General features: G+C 43.7%; 1 protein-coding gene across 18 annotated transcripts in view; it reads left to right on the top strand.

Annotated features, from left to right (window-relative positions):
- Positions 1–18,080, top strand: part of RBFOX1 (RNA binding fox-1 homolog 1) — a 406,097-nt gene extending 388,017 nt beyond the window's left edge. For 6 of the 18 annotated variants that reach the window (XM_019666148.1, XM_019666147.1, XM_019666144.1 and 3 more), the window contains 3 exons: positions 986–1,038; positions 14,596–14,671; positions 15,045–15,280. In XM_019666148.1, the coding sequence (XP_019521693.1) occupies positions 986–1,038; positions 14,596–14,671; positions 15,045–15,192 (277 nt within the window). In that variant the 3' untranslated portion in view covers positions 15,193–15,280. Of the gene's footprint in view, positions 1–985; positions 1,039–14,595; positions 14,672–15,044; positions 15,281–16,220 lie in introns of those variants that run through there. The other 12 variants (XM_019666158.1, XM_019666146.1, XM_019666161.1 and 9 more) reach the window with 9 other exon arrangements.
- Positions 18,081–21,324: the final 3,244 nt, after the last annotated feature.

Genomic DNA, 21,324 nt, shown 5'->3' with positions numbered 1-21,324 from the left:
ACAAGACCAATCAAACTAAGAGCTAAAAAATGCGTTTGTCTTGGTTCTTGATGATCTATATGCACAGTAAAATCTAACAAATGAGAGCTAGAAGGCTCTACACTGCTGTTTCGGAGCCATTTAAGAGCCTAGCTAATTTCACTGGGGCATTTTTATAATCTACCTGACACAGATGTTCTTTTTTCTAGAGAAATAAACAGTACCTCTGAATTAGAATGCATTACATTGTGGAAATGCCACAGCTGAAAACATCTTAAGAGAGTTTTATCATCTTTCTGGATTTACTAAATCAAAGTAAAATGGCATTTTCTCTTTTTATTTTCTTTTAGTGCGTCATTAAAAATAATTTGGCAAGACAGGGCTTATTTCAATTGATGAGTTCTCTTACCTTCTTTATGTAGCAAGACTAGTTTGGTGAGGAAATTATTATCCATAACATGACACCATGTAGCATTCTCTTCTGAAATGATGACAGTTCTTTTCCTTTCCTTTTTTTTTTTAAATAGTTTTTTTTTTTTTGGTGTGACGTCCATAATAATGAAGCCTGAGATTTCATGATTTTCATAGCTAGTTGCAATATACTCTTTTTTTTCTTGTAATAGATAGTCTATAATATTTTAAAATGTATTCTCCATATAAAAGCACAGTTAGAAATCCATATAAGCACAGTGTGAAATGCCCTGGCCTTAGAAACACTTCCTGGCATGACATTTGGTAACACACAGCATTAATATTTCGGTGCAATAGCTTGTACATGGTCCATATTCTGACATCACCATGATTTCGTTGATGAGGTGCCCGCATGCCTATTTCATGATCTTTCTAAACTCTCTTGAGTCCGTCCTGTATCAACACATTCCTTGCAACATCCATTCCAACGCAGCACCCTTCCCCGCCCCCCCCCATCTGAATACATCGAACCAATTGGGAGAGAGCGCATCTCCCCCTGAGCGAGCAGTATTGTGAATTTTATCTTCTCTTCCAGAAATCAGTTCGTCTTCGTTGCAGCAGATGAAATTTCTTGTAACACCTCTGCAGGTAACAAACATTGCTACTTCTTGGTGCATCCATTCACATCTCAATATCCTTTTTTTTTTTTTTTTACCCCCCTTTTCCTTCACATGCTGCAGTTGGTCACTCTAGAAAGTTTAGTTTAAAAAAAACAACAACAAAGTTCGTATATCTTGGGCGTATAGTTGAAGCCTTTATTCTCTGCTATCTAAAAAAGACATTAGACATTTTTCTAACTTTGGTATTTTATTTCCGGTTTTAATAACACATGGTCCAGAAAAGTAAGGCTGTTGAATGAAGCCACAATAAAGTCTTATGGTACAATCAGTGCTCTTCTGTTAAAATCCTGGCCAGAGGAGGTGAGGGACACACACATGTGACTTCTCTGTTTTTTGACGTATTATGCCTGGGTTCACAGAGATTTATATGTGAATTATATGGGATCTTTATGGAATGAACTGGTAGATGATAGGCCCCAAAAGACTCAATCTATAAAGCTAGAGGTATTGAGGGAGTATAATTATCTCTGTCTTATACGCAAGAAGGGCATCTTCATTCCATTAGTTAAAGATCCTCTGTCTCCTTTCTTTTGAAACATATTACAAGTAGCGGGACTTAGAGACACAGAGCTTTCTGCTTTGGAAATCAGGACATTGGCGATTGGAAATTGCACCCTGCATGACACGCCCATCACAATAACACCTGTCTTTTTACTTTGATGTGGTTCAGAGCAGTTAAATCTGGAGTTTCAGTAGCATGGAATTACTTGAGTAAATGTCAAGATAGGTGAGTGCCTTAACTAACAACAGATTTTTATTATTATCTTCTTTTTTTTTAATTTTTTTAAAAATTTTGCCTTTAAGCCTAAACTGACCACAGCTATAGTCACTGGATCTCACGAATGTGTTGCTGTTAGCCAACGAGCGTGCATGTTACAGCTCATCCACATGTAGCTGGCTATGCCATGACCTTCAACAGCATACATTAAACCGAACCATACAAATAGACACTCATCTGCTACCAATCACATTTGATCCACGGAGCAATCAACAGGCGTACTGGTTTCACTCCTTACTTACAGTGTTTGGAGAGAAATAGCTAAAAGGGGGACAGAGAGCTAAGAACATGTCCCCAGCCTCCTCTGTTCTAAACAGCAGGGCCACAGAAAACTCTGTGTTAATTTCATCGCTGTAGTGAGTCTCAAGGTTTTCAGTGGATTAAAGTCTCACCCTGGGAGTTGAAGGGGTGCTTACGCATGCTCATTTTTTAAAGGGACAGCGTCCTCCATGTCTCTGAAACCCCTTTGAGGATGGTCCGCCTCAAGCCTTAGCCTCAAGTATCCCTGTCCCTCCCTGTGAGAAGTGGTGACATCCAGAACTAATGCCTAACAGTAGAAGAGTGACAGCTACATTGCTGGGGGTGGCAGGGGAAATGGTCCTGGGATACAAGGGTCATGTAACATTTTCACAATTTTGAGAAGGACGCATGCTCCTAAAAGGGAAACTGCTTGGGGTTTTTTTGGAAGAATGTTGGTTTAAAACGTGAATTGCCATCATTCGTGCAGACGCTGGTCTTCCAGAACCTCTTCCTTTCCTGTTAAGCTTGATACGTGTCCCAGTGTGTCTGAGGTTATACTCTGATGTCATAAATCAAACATTGCAAAGTTACAACCCGACAGGTACATGATTGACTTTTGTCCCGTGACCTAACAAACCCTGCCTTGTAAGCAAGTGGTCCGCACACAATATCCCTAAAAGAGGCTGCAGAGAATGCAAGTTTGCCCGAGTAGAGCGAGGGTTTTTCACCTACCTTATCTAATTCAGGATGGCTGCTCAGTAAATTCTTAATGAATTGCTATCGATCAAATTTCAAATTGAGAGAGATATCCCTGTTGCTTTGATGGCCATATTAATAATGTGTTGTATGCTTCATAAGGTTCAATTTGAACTCCAAATTTTTGAATCAAGCATGAAAAAGGAGACACCCATATCAATCAAAAGTCAAATTATCCCCCAGCCAGTCCACCCTCCTCATAGAGTGAAAATGAAAAATCAGACCAGCTCAGTCAATAAAGTTTGTGACTCACAGTTTCAGTGAAGGCTACCAGGGCCTGATCTCCCACAGGCTGGGAAAACCGAGGACTTCTACATTCTAAACATCACAACTGTCACCTGCATTTTCCTTAGGGTGGGTCTGTTAATCCTGGTATCTCCTGGATTACAGTGTTTGAAAAAAGGCCAACTTCTGTCTCTTTAAAGGAAGAAAGAAGTCAATGAGATGCTTAAAAAATCTCAGTTTGCAGGGCTTGATGGATATTATCACTGAAATTTTTAGGGACACCGACGGATATTTCTTTCAGTTCCCACAGGGAAAGTGATGGTGTTTACGTGGGTCTCTTGCAGAGGATGCCAGAATGTCAATCCTGCTTTTGCTAGCCATGCAGAAGAAAACATTTTTTTTTTCATTAGCGTTGGTGGCTGATGTGACTGTGTTTACAAGAAAATTTATTTTCCGACTCAGGGCCTCCAAAAACGGTATTAGGTGTTGTTTCGGTTGTTCTGGAAAGACATGTGCTTAGGTAGGTGTCCCAACTAGTTCCTCCACCGTGAATGCTCCCCCAGCTCCTCAGACTGTGACATCAAGAACCTTTGATGAGTTGGATTCTGCAAAAGATGCTCAAAGGGGCAAGATAATTCTCCCTTCTTCTGACGCTTGACGTCTCCCTGCTGATGTGATGCACTGGGCTTTTCCAGGGCTGCTGTAGTAGAACTGTGAATCTTTCACAAGCATGGAGGTAGAAAAGCAAGTTACTAATTTTGACAAAGCAGCTGGAAATTCCTTTCAGTGAATTGATATGTCTGGAGCCATTGCTGTGTATCAGCCCTCGGGACATAGCATTAAATAAGTCAGGAGAAGCCCTTCCTTTAAAGAGCCTCCGATCTAGTGCAGATCGGACCCTAACCATGTAGATGAATAAGCATATAATGTACTAGCATTTAAAATTATGCTAGTACAATAACGAATCAAAAAGCAGGGGAAGGGATGGGAAGTACCATGTGACACTGCTTATACTGATCAGAGGAGGCCTCTCTGTCAGGGTGACGTTTGAGCAGGGACCTGAATCAAGTCAGGGTGTGAGCCAGGTAAGTAACTGCGGAATTAGAAGCATTTCAGGCGGCATAAGCAGCACGTGCAAATGTCCTGAGGTTGAGGCTGTCTGATGTGCCCAAGCACAATAAGATTCCCAGTGCGGCTAGAGCATATGCGTACAAATGAGAATTTTAGAGACAATATCAGGAAGACAGCCAGGGGTCAGAACAAACTACGACTTGGAGGCTATGGAACCATTTGAGAGTTTATTTTCAGTGAGATAGGAAGGCATTGGAGGGACAGCTGTGGTCTGACTTATTGTTGAATGCCGAGTTAGGCTGCTTTGCAGAGAGTGGACTGCAATTCGGCAAAAGCAGAAAAAAAAGGGCCCCAGTTGTGTGTCTCTCGCAGCACTCCAGGCAGGGGTGACAGTGGCCCGCGTTAGTGCGATGTCTGTAGAGGAGCTGAGAAATGGCTGTCTTTGGGCTGTATTTTGACAGGTGAACAAACAAGCTATGCTGGCAGTTGAGAAAGTTACCAGATCCAGTTTGTGTTAAATGTCCCTCTTGCTCCCAGGGTGTATCCGTTATTTCCAAGGAGGGCTGAGGCTTTTTGTCACCGGGAAAGCAAGCCCTTCATCTCTGCAGTAATTGTAACTCACATGGGCTTCGCTGAGTTCTCCAGGGTGTAGTAGTGACTGGCTGTCATTTATTGCGCAAATTCTGTGTGCTAGCAAGTGTGATCAATTGTATATATACACAAAGGGTGCCCCCAAAATGTATACACATTTTAAGAAAGGAAAACTGTGGTAAAATCGTAATACTCGATATATGCCAATAACAAAAGATAAATGCAAGTCACATTTGACTTCTGCAATGACAAGAGGTGCTCAAAATGGTTACCATCAGCGTCCAGACACTTCTGATGACGGCGAACTACTGCTTGAGCAACGTTGAGCAAAGCGTCCACTTGTATACATTTTGTTGGCACCCCCGGTATATATACACATATATACATACATGTGTATATATGTATGTATGTATGTATATAGAGGCATGCATATAAAATTTATTACAACAGCTCAGTGAAGTCAATGTTACTGTCATCCTCGTTTTGCAGGTTCAAAACCAAAACCAAAAAAAATGCTCAGGCTCAGAGGGGTTTGGTATCTTGCCCGCCCTGGAGTCCATGTGATACCAAAGCTTTTCCCATTGGGCCACACTGCTCCTGCAGCCCCCATGTGCTCCTTTTATCTTGACTCCGACACATTGACCTTGCCCTCCAGATGGAATTCCCCTACTTTCTTCAGCTGTGCTGTATTGCTCCTGGAAAACTAGTGTTTGTGGGTTGCACGAGAGGACACAGTTGTGAAAGCTTCGAGGGGACCCCACGGGGACGGAACGGTTCTCTAAACGGTCGTTCCACTTGGCCCGTCCCCTTTGGACAGCAGATGTACGTTGTGTCTGGGATGTGATGGGCACTGATCTGGGTGTGGAGATGGAGCAGCTGCCTTGTTGGGGCCACTCCATATATCCAGGGAGACAGAGGGTTCAACAAGCAATGTGTGGTCTAGGTCAGTTCTCCAAAAATCTTTCTTTTGCTGAAAATCAGTGGCTCAAAATCAACTAACAGTTTTCGTTCCCTGAAAGACACTTTGAACTAGTTGTTTTGGCTGCAGGGTCCAGGCTCTCGGCTGCCCCCTGACTGAGAGAATGTGTGCGCGTGTGCGTGTGTTTATGGGCTGCAGGTGGAGGCTGGCTTTTGGTCCAGCAGCAAGTCTTGGCCCCTCCACCACACCAGGTACCATCGTGGTGGTGTGGGAAGCCAGGCTGGGGACACACTCCCAGTCCTTATGAGTGCGGATACAGATATGTGGTGGGAAGGTGGCGGCCTGTGAAAAAGCCAAATGAACACATCTGCAAAAGCTGTTGAAACCATCCCCTGTGGCACAGGTTGATATACACTTTATCAAGTAATTATTAGAAGCAGTATTTGACAAGTTCAAGGGCACAAGAGGCGGTGTCACCGCCCTTCCATCCTTCTATCCCCCCTAACCTGCACACGTACACACACACACATGTACACGCAGCTGCACTAAGACTTCAGATAATATTTTCTGGGCATTTCCAAATTGGCCATTCCTCTAATTGTGATCCTTCAGCAAATTTTGCATAATCACCTTTTTTCCATTTTGGTGATTTGATTATTCAGCGAAGTTGTCACACAGTGAATTGGAGTTAATTGGTCTGTTTTCAATAAAAATGTGATGTGTATTATAACAGGTGAAGCACAGGGTGCTAAGGGGGTATGTAAGCAAAGGAACTTAGTAAAAATAATCACAGCATCTATTCACTGTTTGCTGTGTACCAGGCACGTTCAAAGCTTCGTACACACAATCATGATAACCTATACATAAAATGTCTCTATCAGTTTACATATGACCATTAAAGATATCTAGATAGCTCTGAATTAGTCTGAGTAAGGGAATTCTATGTCAGAGTAGAATTAACAAAAAAAACCAGAAGTGTGGTTGTCAAACGTTAGAATGCATGAAAATTACCTGCAGAACGTATTACCAATCAGATTCCATTTCATTCTCCCTTCCCCTCCCTAAGAGATTCTGATTTATAGGTCTGGAGAGGGAGCCTGAAAATCTTCATTCTTGCAGGTTTCTCCAGGTTATTCTAACAGAGGAGTCCTCGGATCACACCTTAGGAAACACTGAGCTGGTCACTCAGGAATCTTTCCTATTTCAATGGAGAACCTCCGATAGGTTTTTCTAGAGTCCTGCTCAGCAATATGGTGGCCAATTACCACATGTGGCTATTGAACCCTTGAAATGTGGCTGGTCCAAATTGAGAGGGGCTGTAAGGGTAAACTACAGAAGAGATTTCAAAACCTTAGTACAAAAACTGTGTAAAATATTTTATAACAACCTCTATGTCGATTACACATTGAAATGATTATATTTTTAATATAGTGAGTTCAATAAAAATATGAACATGAATTTCACCTGTTTTTACGTCTTTAATACAGCCACTACAAAACTTAAAATGTCATTTGTGGCTTGCGCTTGTAGCTCTCATTACGTTTCTGTGGAACGATGCTGCTCTAGAGCCACATTTTCATTCATTTTGCTCAAATGAATATGGAAAGAGTTTGTGTGCCGCAACACCTCGCCTCTTTGAGGTGAGGGCTGCTCAGCTGGAATGAAAACATTTTGAAATATTTAAAATAAGATAATCTGGACATGGTTAGTGTGTCTTGATTTTATGTTTTAATTTTGCCTCCAAATAACCTACCTCCTCCCCACCCTGCTTGCTAGCCTCTCAGAATCTTTGATCCGCTTGCAAGGGGCGTGGGGGATGACAGTACGCAGGGCATTCGATGGACAACCCAATTCAGGGGTCGTTCTGACTCGTGTCTTCCAGGAACTGGACTGTAGTGACCCCACACGAGAGAAAGAAGACAAGAGTTGCAACCTTCTCAATGTTTTATTTTTTAAATTTAGCTTTAGTTTTACTGAAGTGATTCATGCATAGTTAAAAATATCAAAGAGAACCAGAAGGCTTACAATGAAAAGAAAGTAGCTTTCCCTCCCCCAGCTTAGCACCCCAGGCAACCCTCTCCATTTTAACAGCATCAATAACTGTCACTTGTTTGGTTTTTGACTAACTGGTATCCAAGTCACCCTCGTCTCCGCCTCACTACAGCCTTATGCAGTCGGTATGCACCCTTATTATCGCCATTCATGGATGGGGACACTGGTGCAGCGAGGAGACAGACTTTCTGAGGTTACTTAGCAAGAAAGTAGCAAAACCAGGGTTTGACTCTAGGAATTCTGACCCTGAAAAATCCTTAGCTTCAGCCCTGCTTCTCTGCAGAAATGCTGAAGATTTCATGAGGGATACACACACAGAGCTGCCTTCGTAGTTCCCCCAGTGGATACAACCATCGCTGGGGTGCCATGTTGATTTCAAAGCATGATGGGAAAGCCGTCGCGATTTGGGTAGACCAGTAGTCAGGCCACAAAGAAAGTGAAACAGACTTTCTAAATGGAGGGTGTCCTTGGGCTTGGCATTAAAGAGCGTGTGGCTGTGGGTCTTTTACTGGAGGAGACATTCCAGAGTGGAGGAACTGTAGAGCTTTAAGCAGGACTTATAGTGTCTTCTTGACTCCCAGCTAGGAGCTGCTACTGTACTCTGATAAATCCAGAATTAAGGTTTCTTCCCCAAGCCTGCTTTCTTGGGATTCAGACTAGGAAGAGGCTTTGAATTGCACTGAGAGGGCTTAGAAAGGATGATGCCATCTGAATTGCCATGGGTGGTATGATCTGGTTCTCACAGATTTTACAGGTGTTGGGTTTATGTGCATATTTCCGAACACGGTTCAGATGGGTGACCAGCAGCCATGTGTATCAGCAAACTCCATGGCTTCCGGTTGAGAAGCTCAGAAGCTCAGAAGATGCTTTTCCTCCTTCAGAAAACAAAACAAAAAAAAAAATCACGAGGCTGAAAATCGTGCCAAGTGATGTGTGAAAAAGATTATTTCAAAGCCAGGTTAAGGAAGTGAGCAGCAATGGAATTTAGACGTGTCAGTCAAGTTGCAATACTCCATGTTTGTTCACCTCGGAGAGTTTCTTCCATTTCTACTGGTGTCTTTCCTGGAGGTTTGGGTGCTTTTGCAGCAGTTTTCTTGATGTTTGGTGTTATGGGGATGGTCCACTTCCTCTAACTTGGTCATTCCCCTGGCCTATAAATGTTCTTCTGTCATTGCCTAGATGAGAGCTGGGAGACAGCTGCAGTAGTCGTGGAGGAGTGTTCCCCTAGTGAGCACGTTTGCTAGGGCAAAGTGAGCAACTGAGGTGTGACACCCCAGGAACATGAGTGGGAGCAGGCTCTAGCTACACCATTAGTCTCCAGATAGCAGGCTCTTAGAGCCACGGCCCGTGGTATAGTAAGGACCTGTGCGCATCATGTGTCGTTAGTGTGTGCCTTGAGGAACTGATCTCCTGAATACCGTACAGACTATATCTTAGACTTAATCAGACAGGCACTGGAGCCCCTCATGGCATTGCAGAGACTGGGGGCCGTGCATTTTCATCCCCAGTGAGGTAGCCTGTTGCGAATGCCTGCTCTGTAGTGCTTCTCTGTGTGATGGGGCGCAAGCCTTTGTACCTTCTAGCTGCAGTCGGGCTGCCGAGGAGATCTGTGCCCCACTGTGAATTTCACCTGGGTGGGGGGGCATATGGTATTCACCTTTCTGCCCCAGTGGGATTCCCCCAGCTATCTCTGGGACAGGAGGCATGGCGAGGTGATGCTAAACTAAGAATAAAACATCCCAGGGGCATAAAGTCCCTTAATTGAAATACATAGAGTGAAACATACAGTGAAGTTAATTACAGTGTTCTTACTATACACCTGTAAGAAAATCACTTGACTGTTAACACCCTGACATAGGGTATTAACATGGCCCTACTGTATTTTATTAGCATCCAGCTTGTTTCAACAAGATTTAGAAAATGTAATAATAGGTAATATTTACATCTGTCGGTAGAGTTGACAACGTACACAGCCGGGTTCATATTTCCAATTGAACAGGCAGCATGCTTCTTCGTTTTACTCCAACATAATCTTAAGTTCAAAGATAGCAATTTAAACTACATCTGTAACTTACAAATGAGATAGATCTTGACTCCAAAAACATCTGTACATTGATCGCTAGAGCCGCACAGGGTCACATTAGCATAGGATCTTTCAGTTGCTTCTACAGACCAAAAGTCTGGGCAAGGGTGAGAGGCTGGCTGGTGAAATTCTATATAAGAACCCTTGTATCCTAATCTCTACCTGCTGACTTCTTTAAAATGCCCGGTTTCTTTCCATGCACTTTATCTGGGAACTAGGCCAGGCTCAGCCAGAACAATACCATTTTACGAACAAGGAAAACAAAGCGCAGAGAAATTGACTTGCCCAAGTCACTGAGCAAGGACATTGCAAAGGCGGAACTTGAACCTGGACCCCCTTGCCCCAAGTCCTTTGCCCTCCGTAGGGCCAGGGGTGGGCCTCCTGGTGTTAGCTGGTTGTCAAGGTCAAAAATAGACGAGGGACCTGGATGGCTGCAAGCTGTGGTAACTTAGCCAGCAAAGCGGTTATCTTTGATTGCTTTGTTCATTTGGATTTTCCCTAAAGGGTTTTGATGAGCTTTATAGCAACGTGGCCAGTGGCTCCTGAGCTCTCAGGGTGATGTGCAGTTACACACTGTATTTCCAGAGTCCCCAGACGTTTTCTTCTGAGTGCCTTGGAGGGTTTTGAATGCCTCTGAGAGCAGCTAACGAGCATCTTCAGAAAGCACATCTGAAAGAATCTTTGCCAGAAACGGTTACAAGGATCTTCCCAGGCCTCATTTCTCTCCTCTTTGCTCCTGCCTCTTGCTGCCGTCACTCACATGGCGGCCGTGGCTGGGCTCCATGTCCACCTGTACTGTGGCCAGTGCTATGCTAGACACGGGGGCAAAAAAGCAAACAAAATCGACAGCCCCAGCCCGCATGGGGCTGCTGTTCCAGGAAGGGGGGACAGGTCAATGACCAGGTGGAGAGGTAACTCAACAAGAGAAGGCTGCATCGCATGAAGGGTGTTGGAAAGTGTGCTGAAGGAAGAGTGACCAGGAGAGAAGGCCTATCCCTGGGGAGGTGACATCTGACCTGAGACATAAAGGAGGAAAGGGAACAGTTCGGGTGGAGGATGAGCAATTCCAGAGCCCTAAGAAGAGAATTAATTTGCATGTGTCCAAGGAGTCCTGAAGAGGCCATGTGACTGGAGCACAGTTTCTGAGGGGTGGAGAGGAGGAAGGTGGGGTTGAAAGAGGGGCAGGGCGATTCATGCAAGTTTGCATTTTATTCTAGAATCAGTGGAAAGCCATTGGAGGGTTTTAAGCAAAGAAGTGATATAATTAGATTTATATAGACTTATATTTAACTAGATGGATGGATAGATGAATAGGAAGATAGATATAGATAGATAGATAGATAGATAGATAGATAGATAGATAGATAGATAGATAGATTCATAGATATCAATATAAATGGCTGGTGGTTTGAAGAGGCAGAAGTAAAACCAAAGAAACAAGATTTCAGGCTGTTGTTGATTTGGCTCGGATGACGTACTTGTTGGTTATGTTAGGATGATAATGGTGTGAATGGAGTGAAGGGGACACATGTGAGATATCATCTGTAATTTCTGATGGATGGGATGTGGGGAAACAGAGAGCATCATGACCTGATGGCACTGTTGTCCACTCTGGCCCAGGCTGAGCGGTGTGGAGGGTGACCATATGCACAGATCAGCCACAACATGGCGGTCATAGATTTTCCCTTCACTCCGCTGCGGTCCCTGGGAATTGCCATTCTGCCTTCGGGCTGTGCTTAGCCAGCTCTGAGGACAGGAGCTCACTGACGTGCCTGGCATATCTGCTGCAAGAGTAGAGCTGAAGTCCAAATCTTCCCCAATAACCTTGTGTCTAAATTGTAGTGTCACACAAGGGCGTGTTTAGAAATTAGCATTTGAAAAGGAGCCTCCTTGCTTTCAGTTTGAGCTGACATGGTCCCTTTTCCTCTGTGGAAATGAAATTTATTAATCATAATAAAACCATCGGATTCTGAAGGTAGAGGTCACCCCGAGGAGAAAAGGCGCCTGCTCATTTACGAGGAGCAGTTCAGGGCTGCTGTATTTTTCTTCTGCCTTGGAAAAGAACGCTGCCAAATTGCTACCTTGGGTTTTCCACAAAGGTTGCAGCTCTGCCCCGTGTTAGAGACAAATAAGAATTTACCATTAAAGTATGCAGAAGGAAAAGGTGGGCGCTACATTTTCGTGGAATGCATTCCGACGACCAATATGTTGTCTCCCCCCCAAAAGGAAATTTTTGCTACAGTGAAACCATTCCCCAAATTAAAACAACAACAAAAAAAAGGAATTTTTTTTTTTGCTCTGAATTTGCATCTTCACGCTTGTTTTGAAGGAGCACCATGCTGTGGCAACATTTCCAAGGATTTTCAGTTTGCTTTTGCACTTTATGTCTTGTTCATGCAACCAGCTTTGCCGGGGGAAGATGCATCAAAAATAACCCTATTTACAGGTTTTGGGTTTTTTTCCTAGACTAGTGGCAGACTTTACTTTCTCATGAAATGAAAATCAATGACAAAGTTATAACTTATGCTCAAGTTATAAGACATGTCCAGTGAGAACTTGGTGTAATCATTTATTTTCCATCTGGAGTCTAAGTTAAAGCCTTAGAGTCAGAAGTTCTTTCACTCGGCTTCTTCCCACCTTCTCAGGCTCCAAGGCTTGAGCAGTCATGTCAGACCCATCCAGTACATTCTTATCCACCAACTACGGGAAGGAAGATTGGAAGAAAAATGGAGAAAAGATAGGGAAGGGGAGAAATAAAGTGCATGCAAATTAGATTCCAAGAGATTGGGAGGTGAGCGTAAGGTTCACAGTCCATGCAAAGCATCTCTTCCTGCCTTGTTCCTTCATTCTTTTTTCTTTTTTTAAAAGATTTTTATTGGGGAATTGGGGGGATGGGAACAGCACTGGGGAATTGGGGGAAGGGGAACAGACAAGTTGCTGTCGTTTTGTTCTTCAATCTAGTTGTGGAGGATGTTGCTTCACTGGCCCAAGTTGGCTCCATCATTGCGCTCTTCCCAGGCGAGGCAGATCAGTCGCCGGCTTCTGGACGGCTGCTCACGGCGGCTGCTGGCCGCTCACGCTGGCTGCTGGCTACACACGGTAGCCCATGGCAACCCACTGCCACAGGGGCTGCAGCCTACACCATCCCCAGTGACTCATGGCAGCCCAGCTCCAGGTTGAGCTGTTGTTCAGCATCTTAGCTGTAGAGGGCAGTGTCACTGGCCCGCATATGTGGGATCCGAACCGGGGCCCTCTGGCATCCCAAGCGAGTTCTTAACCATCGCGCCACTCGGCCGGCCCTGTTCCTTCATTCTTTAAAGGAACGTCCAAGCGTCAAAGGCTGTTGACAAGCCACATATATCCTACACCCCGGCTGATGTGAGGGTTGCTTGCTAACGGTACATAACTGCTCCTTTCTTCAGAGAATTACCCTCTGCCAAAGAAGGTCACTGCAACTCATAAGTTATCCTCACCCCTCAGGGAAGCCCCCAGCTAATACTTAACTTACAAAAGCACTAAAAAACCACCTCACTTACCTCTAGGTGGGATAAACTCTGGGGTACAACTCACAGGATCAGGTCAAAGCTAATCTCTAACTCAGACCGTGTCCTTGTTTCTCTTTTCCCCCTTGCTCTTGGCCCACTTCCCTCTCTCTCCTTCACGCACACAAGAGTCACCATTTCAGGCTAGGCTTCCAGGAAACCTAACTTAACTCTGCGTCTCAGTTTTGATCACTAACCAAAAGAGCAGTGTTCAAACCATCTCCAGGAAGATATCTGGCAGGTCATTCAAGTAAGCATAGGTACGTGCCTCCATGGAAAGAGCGTTTGAATGCCCTGAGGAATTCCAAGATCAGCTCTGACTCTGTCTAGCTGTGTGACCTTGAGCAAGCGACTTAACCTCTAGGAACCCTAATTTCTGATTTCTTGCAGTGTTCAGTTCCAGGCATTTAGTCGATACCCAGTGTATCAGGCTTCCATCCTTTCTTCATTTTTATTCTAAAGCCTGTACTGGAAGTCATGGCCATGGAGGGACGAGGCGGGGAAAGAGAGAAAGAGAGAGAGAGAGAGAGAGAGAGAGAGAGAGAGAGAGAGAGAGAGACTCAAAGATGAGGAAATGCCATCAGGAAACATTGTTAGAAATGTGTCCCTTCCCAGCACCTGGCCATAGATGGATGAGATAGATGTTCTGGAGTGATAAGATCAAAATCAAATAGCTCTAATTCTTGAATTGGGGTAGGGGGTTCCCACAAACCCTTCAAGGATGCTTCTATTTGAACGCATTTGTTCTTCCCCATTTTGAGGCGTTGGACCCTAGCTGCACAGACCCGGCCACTTCACCCCTTTTCATCCACCCTGTCTTGCTTGGTTGACAACAGCTAAGTTAGGAGAAAGTGACAATCTCTCTTGAGTATTCACATGTCCTCTGGGCAATCCTGGGCTTCTTAAAACCACTCTTCCAAGTTGCTTCTTCTGCTGACCTGTTTCTGAGGTAGCTGCATGAGCAGTGTAGAAACAGTCCTGTGAGAGGAGGGAAAAAAACAAAACAAAAAAATACACACACACACACACACACTTTTACATATACGTATATGTATGTGTATGTATATGGCCAGCCATGTGAAATGGACAAGACATGTATTATGTACAGATGGACTTTTCTCATGTTATGCGAAAGATTGGAATGTTGCTCATTTCTGAAGCGGAACAGGGCCCCTCCACAGTGTCTTGGTATTTTGTATTGTGTGGTTGTTATCATTCTTTGGTAATTGCAGGTGATGGGTTAATCTTCCCCTCTGCTTTCCTTTCAGTTACGGACGAGTTTATGCTGCCGACCCCTACCACCACACACTTGCTCCAGCCCCCACCTACGGCGTTGGTGCCATGGTGAGTGCCAGTTCCTCCTCTTCCTCACGTCTTCCTGCGTCCCTTCCCTTCCCCCAGCTGGGACCTTCATATGGGTTGACGGTTGACGTCCTCTCACTGGCCCTTAATTGAATTTGTCTCTTGTGCTAACAGCAGCTAAAATGCCACATTAATCCTCCCAGTAAACTTGATAAATGTCTTAATTTCTTGGCAATGTAGTGCATGTAAGTTATTATATTTCTAATTTTGCAAGTCTCACCTAGCAGAGCACTTACCTTAATGGAATAATTAGTCATTTTGATAATTAAATCCATCACTAACAGAATGCAGTGTCAATGCAGAACTTTTTTTTTTCTTTTTTTTTCCCTCCCTTGCTGCTCGCTCATTCACATAGCCCCAAGGCTCCAGCCCCAGCACAGACTTCAGAGGAGCTAAGCTGCACACTTCCAGGCCTCTGCTGTCAGGCAGCTGAGAATCTGACTGCCTCTCCTCCCCTATTACAATTCATGTTTAAAGTTATAGTCGCCCAGGAAAGAAAATAGAGAGGGGCGCACTTTGTGTGTGTGCCTAGTACCTAAGGAATTAGAAGGAATCAGCTGGGTTTGGGGGTTGTCTTTTGTTTTTTGGGGGGCTTTGGGTTTTTGTTTGGGGAGGGGCGGGGGGAGGGCAAACATGGGGGGTGAGGGTGGGGTGAATTTGCCTGTACTTGTTCAAACTTCTATGCACTAAAACTCTTGAGTACAGTAAGACGTGCCCATCACGTGAGAGCGTATGCAATCATTACAAAGCTTTCGGCATGCAGCTTTCTGCTTGGGATCAAGAAAATCAGCCCTTATCCTAAAACTCAATCCCCAATAGGCATTCTATTCGTTTGAATCGCCAATTCTTTGAGCAAAAAGGACATAGTTAAGTGCCACCTCACAGCCGTCTAAAGCCATGGCCAGCCAATTGGCTGGAGCGTGGTCATAGACATTCAGCCACAATTTGAGAAACATCCTCTTTTGCACAAGCTCAGTTACATCAAGCAGTTCATCTGTCCAACTTCCCTCTTAAGAGCAAATCCCATACAGCTTGTTAAGCCAAATCAAGCACGAGGTCGATTTAAATTTTCGTCCTGATTTTGCGTTTATCGACTCTGCTTCCACACCCAGTCCCCTTGAGAAACACATTGGGCGGAGAGTTGAACGACCACATTCAATCAGTTGTCTGCATTCAACCTCTCGAGTGTAGCTTGAGCTCTTCCGGATGGAGCGTAGTGTTAATGAGTCAAACAAGCAAACAAAATGAGACGGTGCAAATCCTTCGGTTGTCCAGTTTGCGTCAGAGGCCTTTGAGCTCCCTGGAGTGGCCGACAGAATTTGGTTTTATGGGGAGTTTCTTCATGAGGAGCGATTGGGGGCGGTCAGGATTGGCCCTATCTGTAGTTCTCCAAGAATGACCTGGGATGGGTAGGGGTGCCTCCATTTTGGTTGATTTTGAGTGTCTATCTTTCACAGTAGTCTTTTTTGATGATCCACGTGTTGCAAAAGGAAAATGTAAAAAACACACCCCTCAAATTGCTTTGTTTCAGAATGCTTTTGCACCCTTGACTGATGCCAAGACTAGGAGCCATGCTGATGATGTGGGTCTCGTTCTTTCTTCATTGCAGGCTAGTATATACCGAGGGGGATACAACCGTTTTGCTCCATACTAACTGACAAAACCATAAAAACCTTCCAATGTGGGGAGAAAGGAAGCTTTCCGAGGCCTGGGTATTGCAATACATGCAGTAGCGCATCATTTTAGCAACTCTAAAAACTAAAAAAGAGGAAAAAAAAATTTACATTTTTTATCTTATACCTCAGATATTTTGTTCTGTGTATTTTAATATTGTGGGTCTTTCATTTCTGAAGGTTCCGTAATTTGGTTGCTGGCTGTAGGCGTTTTTTTGTGATCTAGAGAGATGCTAGCTATGAATACAAACTGGTTTAGGGCCATATCCAGAGTGCTTTATCATGTAAATGAATTCTATATGCTGAATATTAAGCTACTGGGGTTATCAGCTATTCTGGAAGAGTGTCAGTGACTACAGTAGTCATTCTTTTTTTCTGCATCTGCATTGTTTTATTTTATGAACGGGGATGGGTGGGAGGGACATAGGGGATTGGGAGTGGGGTTTGGCTGAAAGAGAAAAACAAATAGTAACTAATGAATCTAAACGACCCACTGCACCAACAATCATCTATCAACGGTTCTGAGTTACTCATTGTCAGTTCAAGCCAAAGGTTATGTTAAGGGGGTGCTTGTAGTAGCACGTGTGCATCCAAGTTGAATTAAGCTGTGCAAACCCACCCTTTAAACCATTCCACCTGGCAGTACTCAGCTTCTTAACCAGCCGCTAGTTATTTAGGCAAAAAAACTGCTAGTTAGGCCGTCAACAAGCATTCTTTTTATATTTCTTCCAGTATAATAAATTATTGATATCATTGCTGACTTTTATATTATGGGAGGGAAAAAAAATAACATTAATAAAAAGGTGATAAAAAGCACTGTTTCTATTTTTTTCTTTTTTTCCAAAAAAAGAAAGTAATAAAAACTTAAATTCTTTGTACCAGTTAAAAAAAAATGTATAAAATTTACATCTGTGCAGTGGAGTTGTTAAGTTCTAGAAACAGTCTATGAAGCTTTAGTTTTAGCCTAGTAGAACAACTGTTAGAGACAGACGTATAATTTTTATGGAATTACATGATAATCATATTCGGATTTATAGAAGCATTTTACAAGTATTGCAATCATTGAGTAGAGATAATCATGGTATTTTCATCAGCTTGGTACTTTTTGAAACATGACTGTGTAATGTGAACGACCTGCAATTTTTCAGTCCGTGACAGCCTGCCCTCCCATTCTTCCTGGTCCCCAGGGATTGTGTCAACCCCAGTATCTTTAGTTCTGTCTCCACGGCCCAGGACACTTGTCAGAAGGAAGCAAAAACGTAGGTCCACCTTCTTCATCCCCGAAGAACAAAGTCCCCCCACCTCTGACGCAGGGCCAGAGCGACACAGCCGAAAAATTGCAGCTTGTCTGTACTACTTCTGTTTGACCTTCCATGCTGTCCTGTTTACAAGTTAACCTAAGTTGGGGTATCTGTCACGGGTCTTCCTGTTTTTGTATTTAAATTAAACACACCGCAGCAAGCTGTCCCCAGTAGTTTTGCTGCCATAGGTAAACCTTCATGTGTTCAGTGCCGGCCCTCTGGCAAGCACTCCAGCAAGGCATCCATTCACCGCTGTGAACCTGCCAATCCGCTGTAACAACTCTGCTTTCAAACAAAACCAAACAAAACGTTAAAAAAAAAAAAGTGTTTGTGATCCAGCATTCTTGTCATCCTATGTGCATGCAGTAAGATCGGTTGGATATTAAACCATCAATAAAGTTTCACAAGATTTGCAAACCAAGTTTCTGTAGCTTCGATATCTAAGGCAGATGACCATTGTCTTGAATGGAGAGAAAGACGGGGGGAAACTGCTTTCGCAGCCCAAAGCATAGAAAGCGTGCTTTTCACCAGACTTCTTTGGGTGGGGGAGGGGTGGGGCAAGGGGTGTTTTATAGCATCACTAAGATATTCTCATCCCCCCCGCTTGGGGAAAAATGTTATGACAATGGGTGCCCGGTTGATGTTTTTAAAGGCAACAGTTTATTAAAATGCTATGGCATCCTACCCCGGAGGGGAGGGAAGTAGGAAAACCAAGGGGCTGGCGAGAACACATAGATTTCTCCCAATTGCCTCAGATGTCACAGTCCAGAATTTGCATTGTATTTGGAATCACAAACATAGAATTCTTACTGTGTTGGTTAAAGTAAAATTAATTTGCAGTTTTGATTTTCACCGATGAGCTGTACTTTTCTCCCATGATTGTATGTAGTTTTAATAAAATCATTTAGAGCAAGTGGGTGCCACCTGACGTTGCAGAATCTTATGTCTAGGCACTCCTCCAAGATGCCAATAAGTCATTTTCAAATGTATGTCAGAGATGTAAACACACATTTTGGATTTTTTAAACAGTATTTATTTGGAATGTTTTCATTTATCTAAATAACTATTGCTATTATGAATTATGAAAAAAAAACGACTAATATCATGTGTGGCATATAGTGACTTCTTAACACACACATCACGCAATCCGCAAACCCAGAAAATGTGTATATCTGTCTTTAGAAATTAGTGTTTATATCACTTACAGTGGTTTGTGAATAAAGAAAACTGGTTTGTAATATCAAAAAAAATAAAAGCTTAGTCTGAAAAGGTACGTGGGAGTCTGTGTCCTGAGTCTTTTGGCTTCTGTGCTTCTTCCATAAAGGGTTCGTAATTCCTTATCCAATACGTGGCTGCACGTGTGTCCGCCAGGGGGCGTTCTGGGGTGGGGCGAAGGCGCCCAGGTGAGCAGTAGGCTGCCATCGCCACAGGTGGTGCCTCCTGCAGGTGCACTGGCTGTCTGGCACAGAGGGATTCCCGTCTTCGGTCACCTTTCCAAAGACATCAGTGGATCTAACCGCAGCTGTTTAAGAAAGAAACAGAACGAAGCATAGCTATTCCCCAGCGTAGAAATGTCAGTCTTTGGTTTAAAACAAAACAACGAAAGCGAACTGGGCAATTTGATGAAACATATGTTCAAGTTATTAATACAACTTTGGGGGCGAGCCGTGGATGGTGAGGATTAAAAAATAAGTGCTAGGTTTACATTTGTTGAGTGCTTTACTAGGAGCCAAAAGCCCTGCTCAAGCTCTTGTGTTGCTTATTTTGTTTAATGATTGAATACTCCCATCAGGGTCTGGTGATTCACCCCATCTAATTGTCTTAATAATATCTTAATCCTATCTCATTTAGTTCTCTTAATATACTCCTGTCACTTGCTAGCTGCAAACCAGAGCTTTCTCCATCCCCTCTTCTGTAACTCAGGGCGATAATACCACCTGCCTCTTAATACTGGTGGGCGGAATAAAGAAAACAACCCATGTGACAGGCTTGCAGCCGCACTTCATAAATGGTAAGCTACTGTCATTGACAGCGAGGAAACTGAGGCACAAAGAAATGACTTTATCTGGGGTCACACATCGAGCACCTGGCCAGGGTTCCAAAATGGGCATCCTTAGCCGATGGGGAATGTTCTCGCCTGGCTCAGTGAGAACTTTGAGCATCCAGTTTCAGAGATGAGAAGCCTTACCCCGTGGGCCACCCACACGCTGCACAACATGGGTTGTCTTAATAGCAACTGTTACACCATTTCAGTGTATTGAGCGGTCCCTTCTCTGTAAACTCCTCAGGGTGTGGAGAGCTGTGTAGGTTCTAATCAATTCCCATTGCCCTATGTCAGCTGATCCTTGGAGACACTATTGCCCTCATTTGATAAATGAAGACAATAAGGATTGCTAGGTCGTGATGGGCCTAAAGTCGCCGTGTCTAGCAACTGTTGGGAGCAGGCTCCCATGAAGATCTGTCTGAACCTGAACTTGTACCCTTTTTCGAACATCCTGCTCCATTATTTATGCTGATGGTGATGATGGTGGTGGTGGTTGTGTTAAACCTGGGCTTCTAGTACTCTCCTTGCAACATATGTGAGGCTATATTCATTAAATCAAAGAAGTCACCAGCTTTATCCTGGCATGGCAACGGGGGGGGGGGATCATTATCTCCTAAAATGCTGGTTTATGGCTGAATCCCTACACTGTCCAAATATGAGGGTATAAGTATAGATGTTTTCTATTATGAGATACTTTTAAAAAGTAAAAAGTGTCAGCTTTCTTTCATTACTCGTTCCTTTTTTTTTTCTGAAGCCACAATGCTTAATTTAGTTTTCCCAAGTAGAAAGCCTGTACAAACAAAATGACTAATAATATTTCTCAACATTTAACCAAAGTGAGCCTTTCCAAAAGACAACATTGTAATCTAATGTTTATAGTTGTAACATTATTGACTATAGCAGTTTACATTAGAATCTTCCAAACAAGGCTCTTCTCGAAAACGGAGATAAGCATATAAATTTTAGGTGAAGTAAATAAAGATGATGACAGAAGTGACAGCGTTTCTTAAAAGACTCCACTGACGGATGCAAATGCTCTGACAAATGTGGACAGAGCTATACAACTAAGCCCAGAGGAAGCCCATATGCGATGCACATCCTTTGGGTATAAATGGAGACTGCTGTGTGTGTGTGTGTGTGTACACAATACCCGAGGGGCAGAGCCTCATCCCACCTATAATTATTTTCTTAAAACAATATTTTAATTAACCAAATGAAACCTCCATGTTAAAAGAAAAAATTAAAACGGTAAAGGCTCTATTTGATCACTTAGACCACCATCTCCCATTTTCCCACTCAACACCCTGAGGACCTTGATAATATGATGGCGCCTGAAGGCTGTTTCTACTTCCTGGAAAGCAGCCATTTGTTCTGGACAAGGAGCTCTGGTGAGCCCCTCGCTCTCGCAGGCATGCACACACACATGCACGCTTGCTCACGTGCGCACACGAGCGAAAGCTCTTCACTGCTGTGACAGTGTCCCTCCGATGTACAATCCAGTGGCTTGCTCTCTCAGGAACACCTGTTGGGGTTGCTGCAAAAGCAGCATCGTGGGCTCCCATCTGCTTTCAGCGCTCCTCAGGTTGAAGGGCATCACTATGTGGGAGGGACCATCTG

Source organism: Hipposideros armiger, unplaced genomic scaffold (genome assembly GCF_001890085.2).
Source record: "Hipposideros armiger isolate ML-2016 unplaced genomic scaffold, ASM189008v1 scaffold_461, whole genome shotgun sequence".
Classification (NCBI taxonomy): Eukaryota; Metazoa; Chordata; class Mammalia; order Chiroptera; family Hipposideridae; genus Hipposideros; species Hipposideros armiger.
This window is presented reverse-complemented; position numbering and strand designations above follow the sequence as displayed.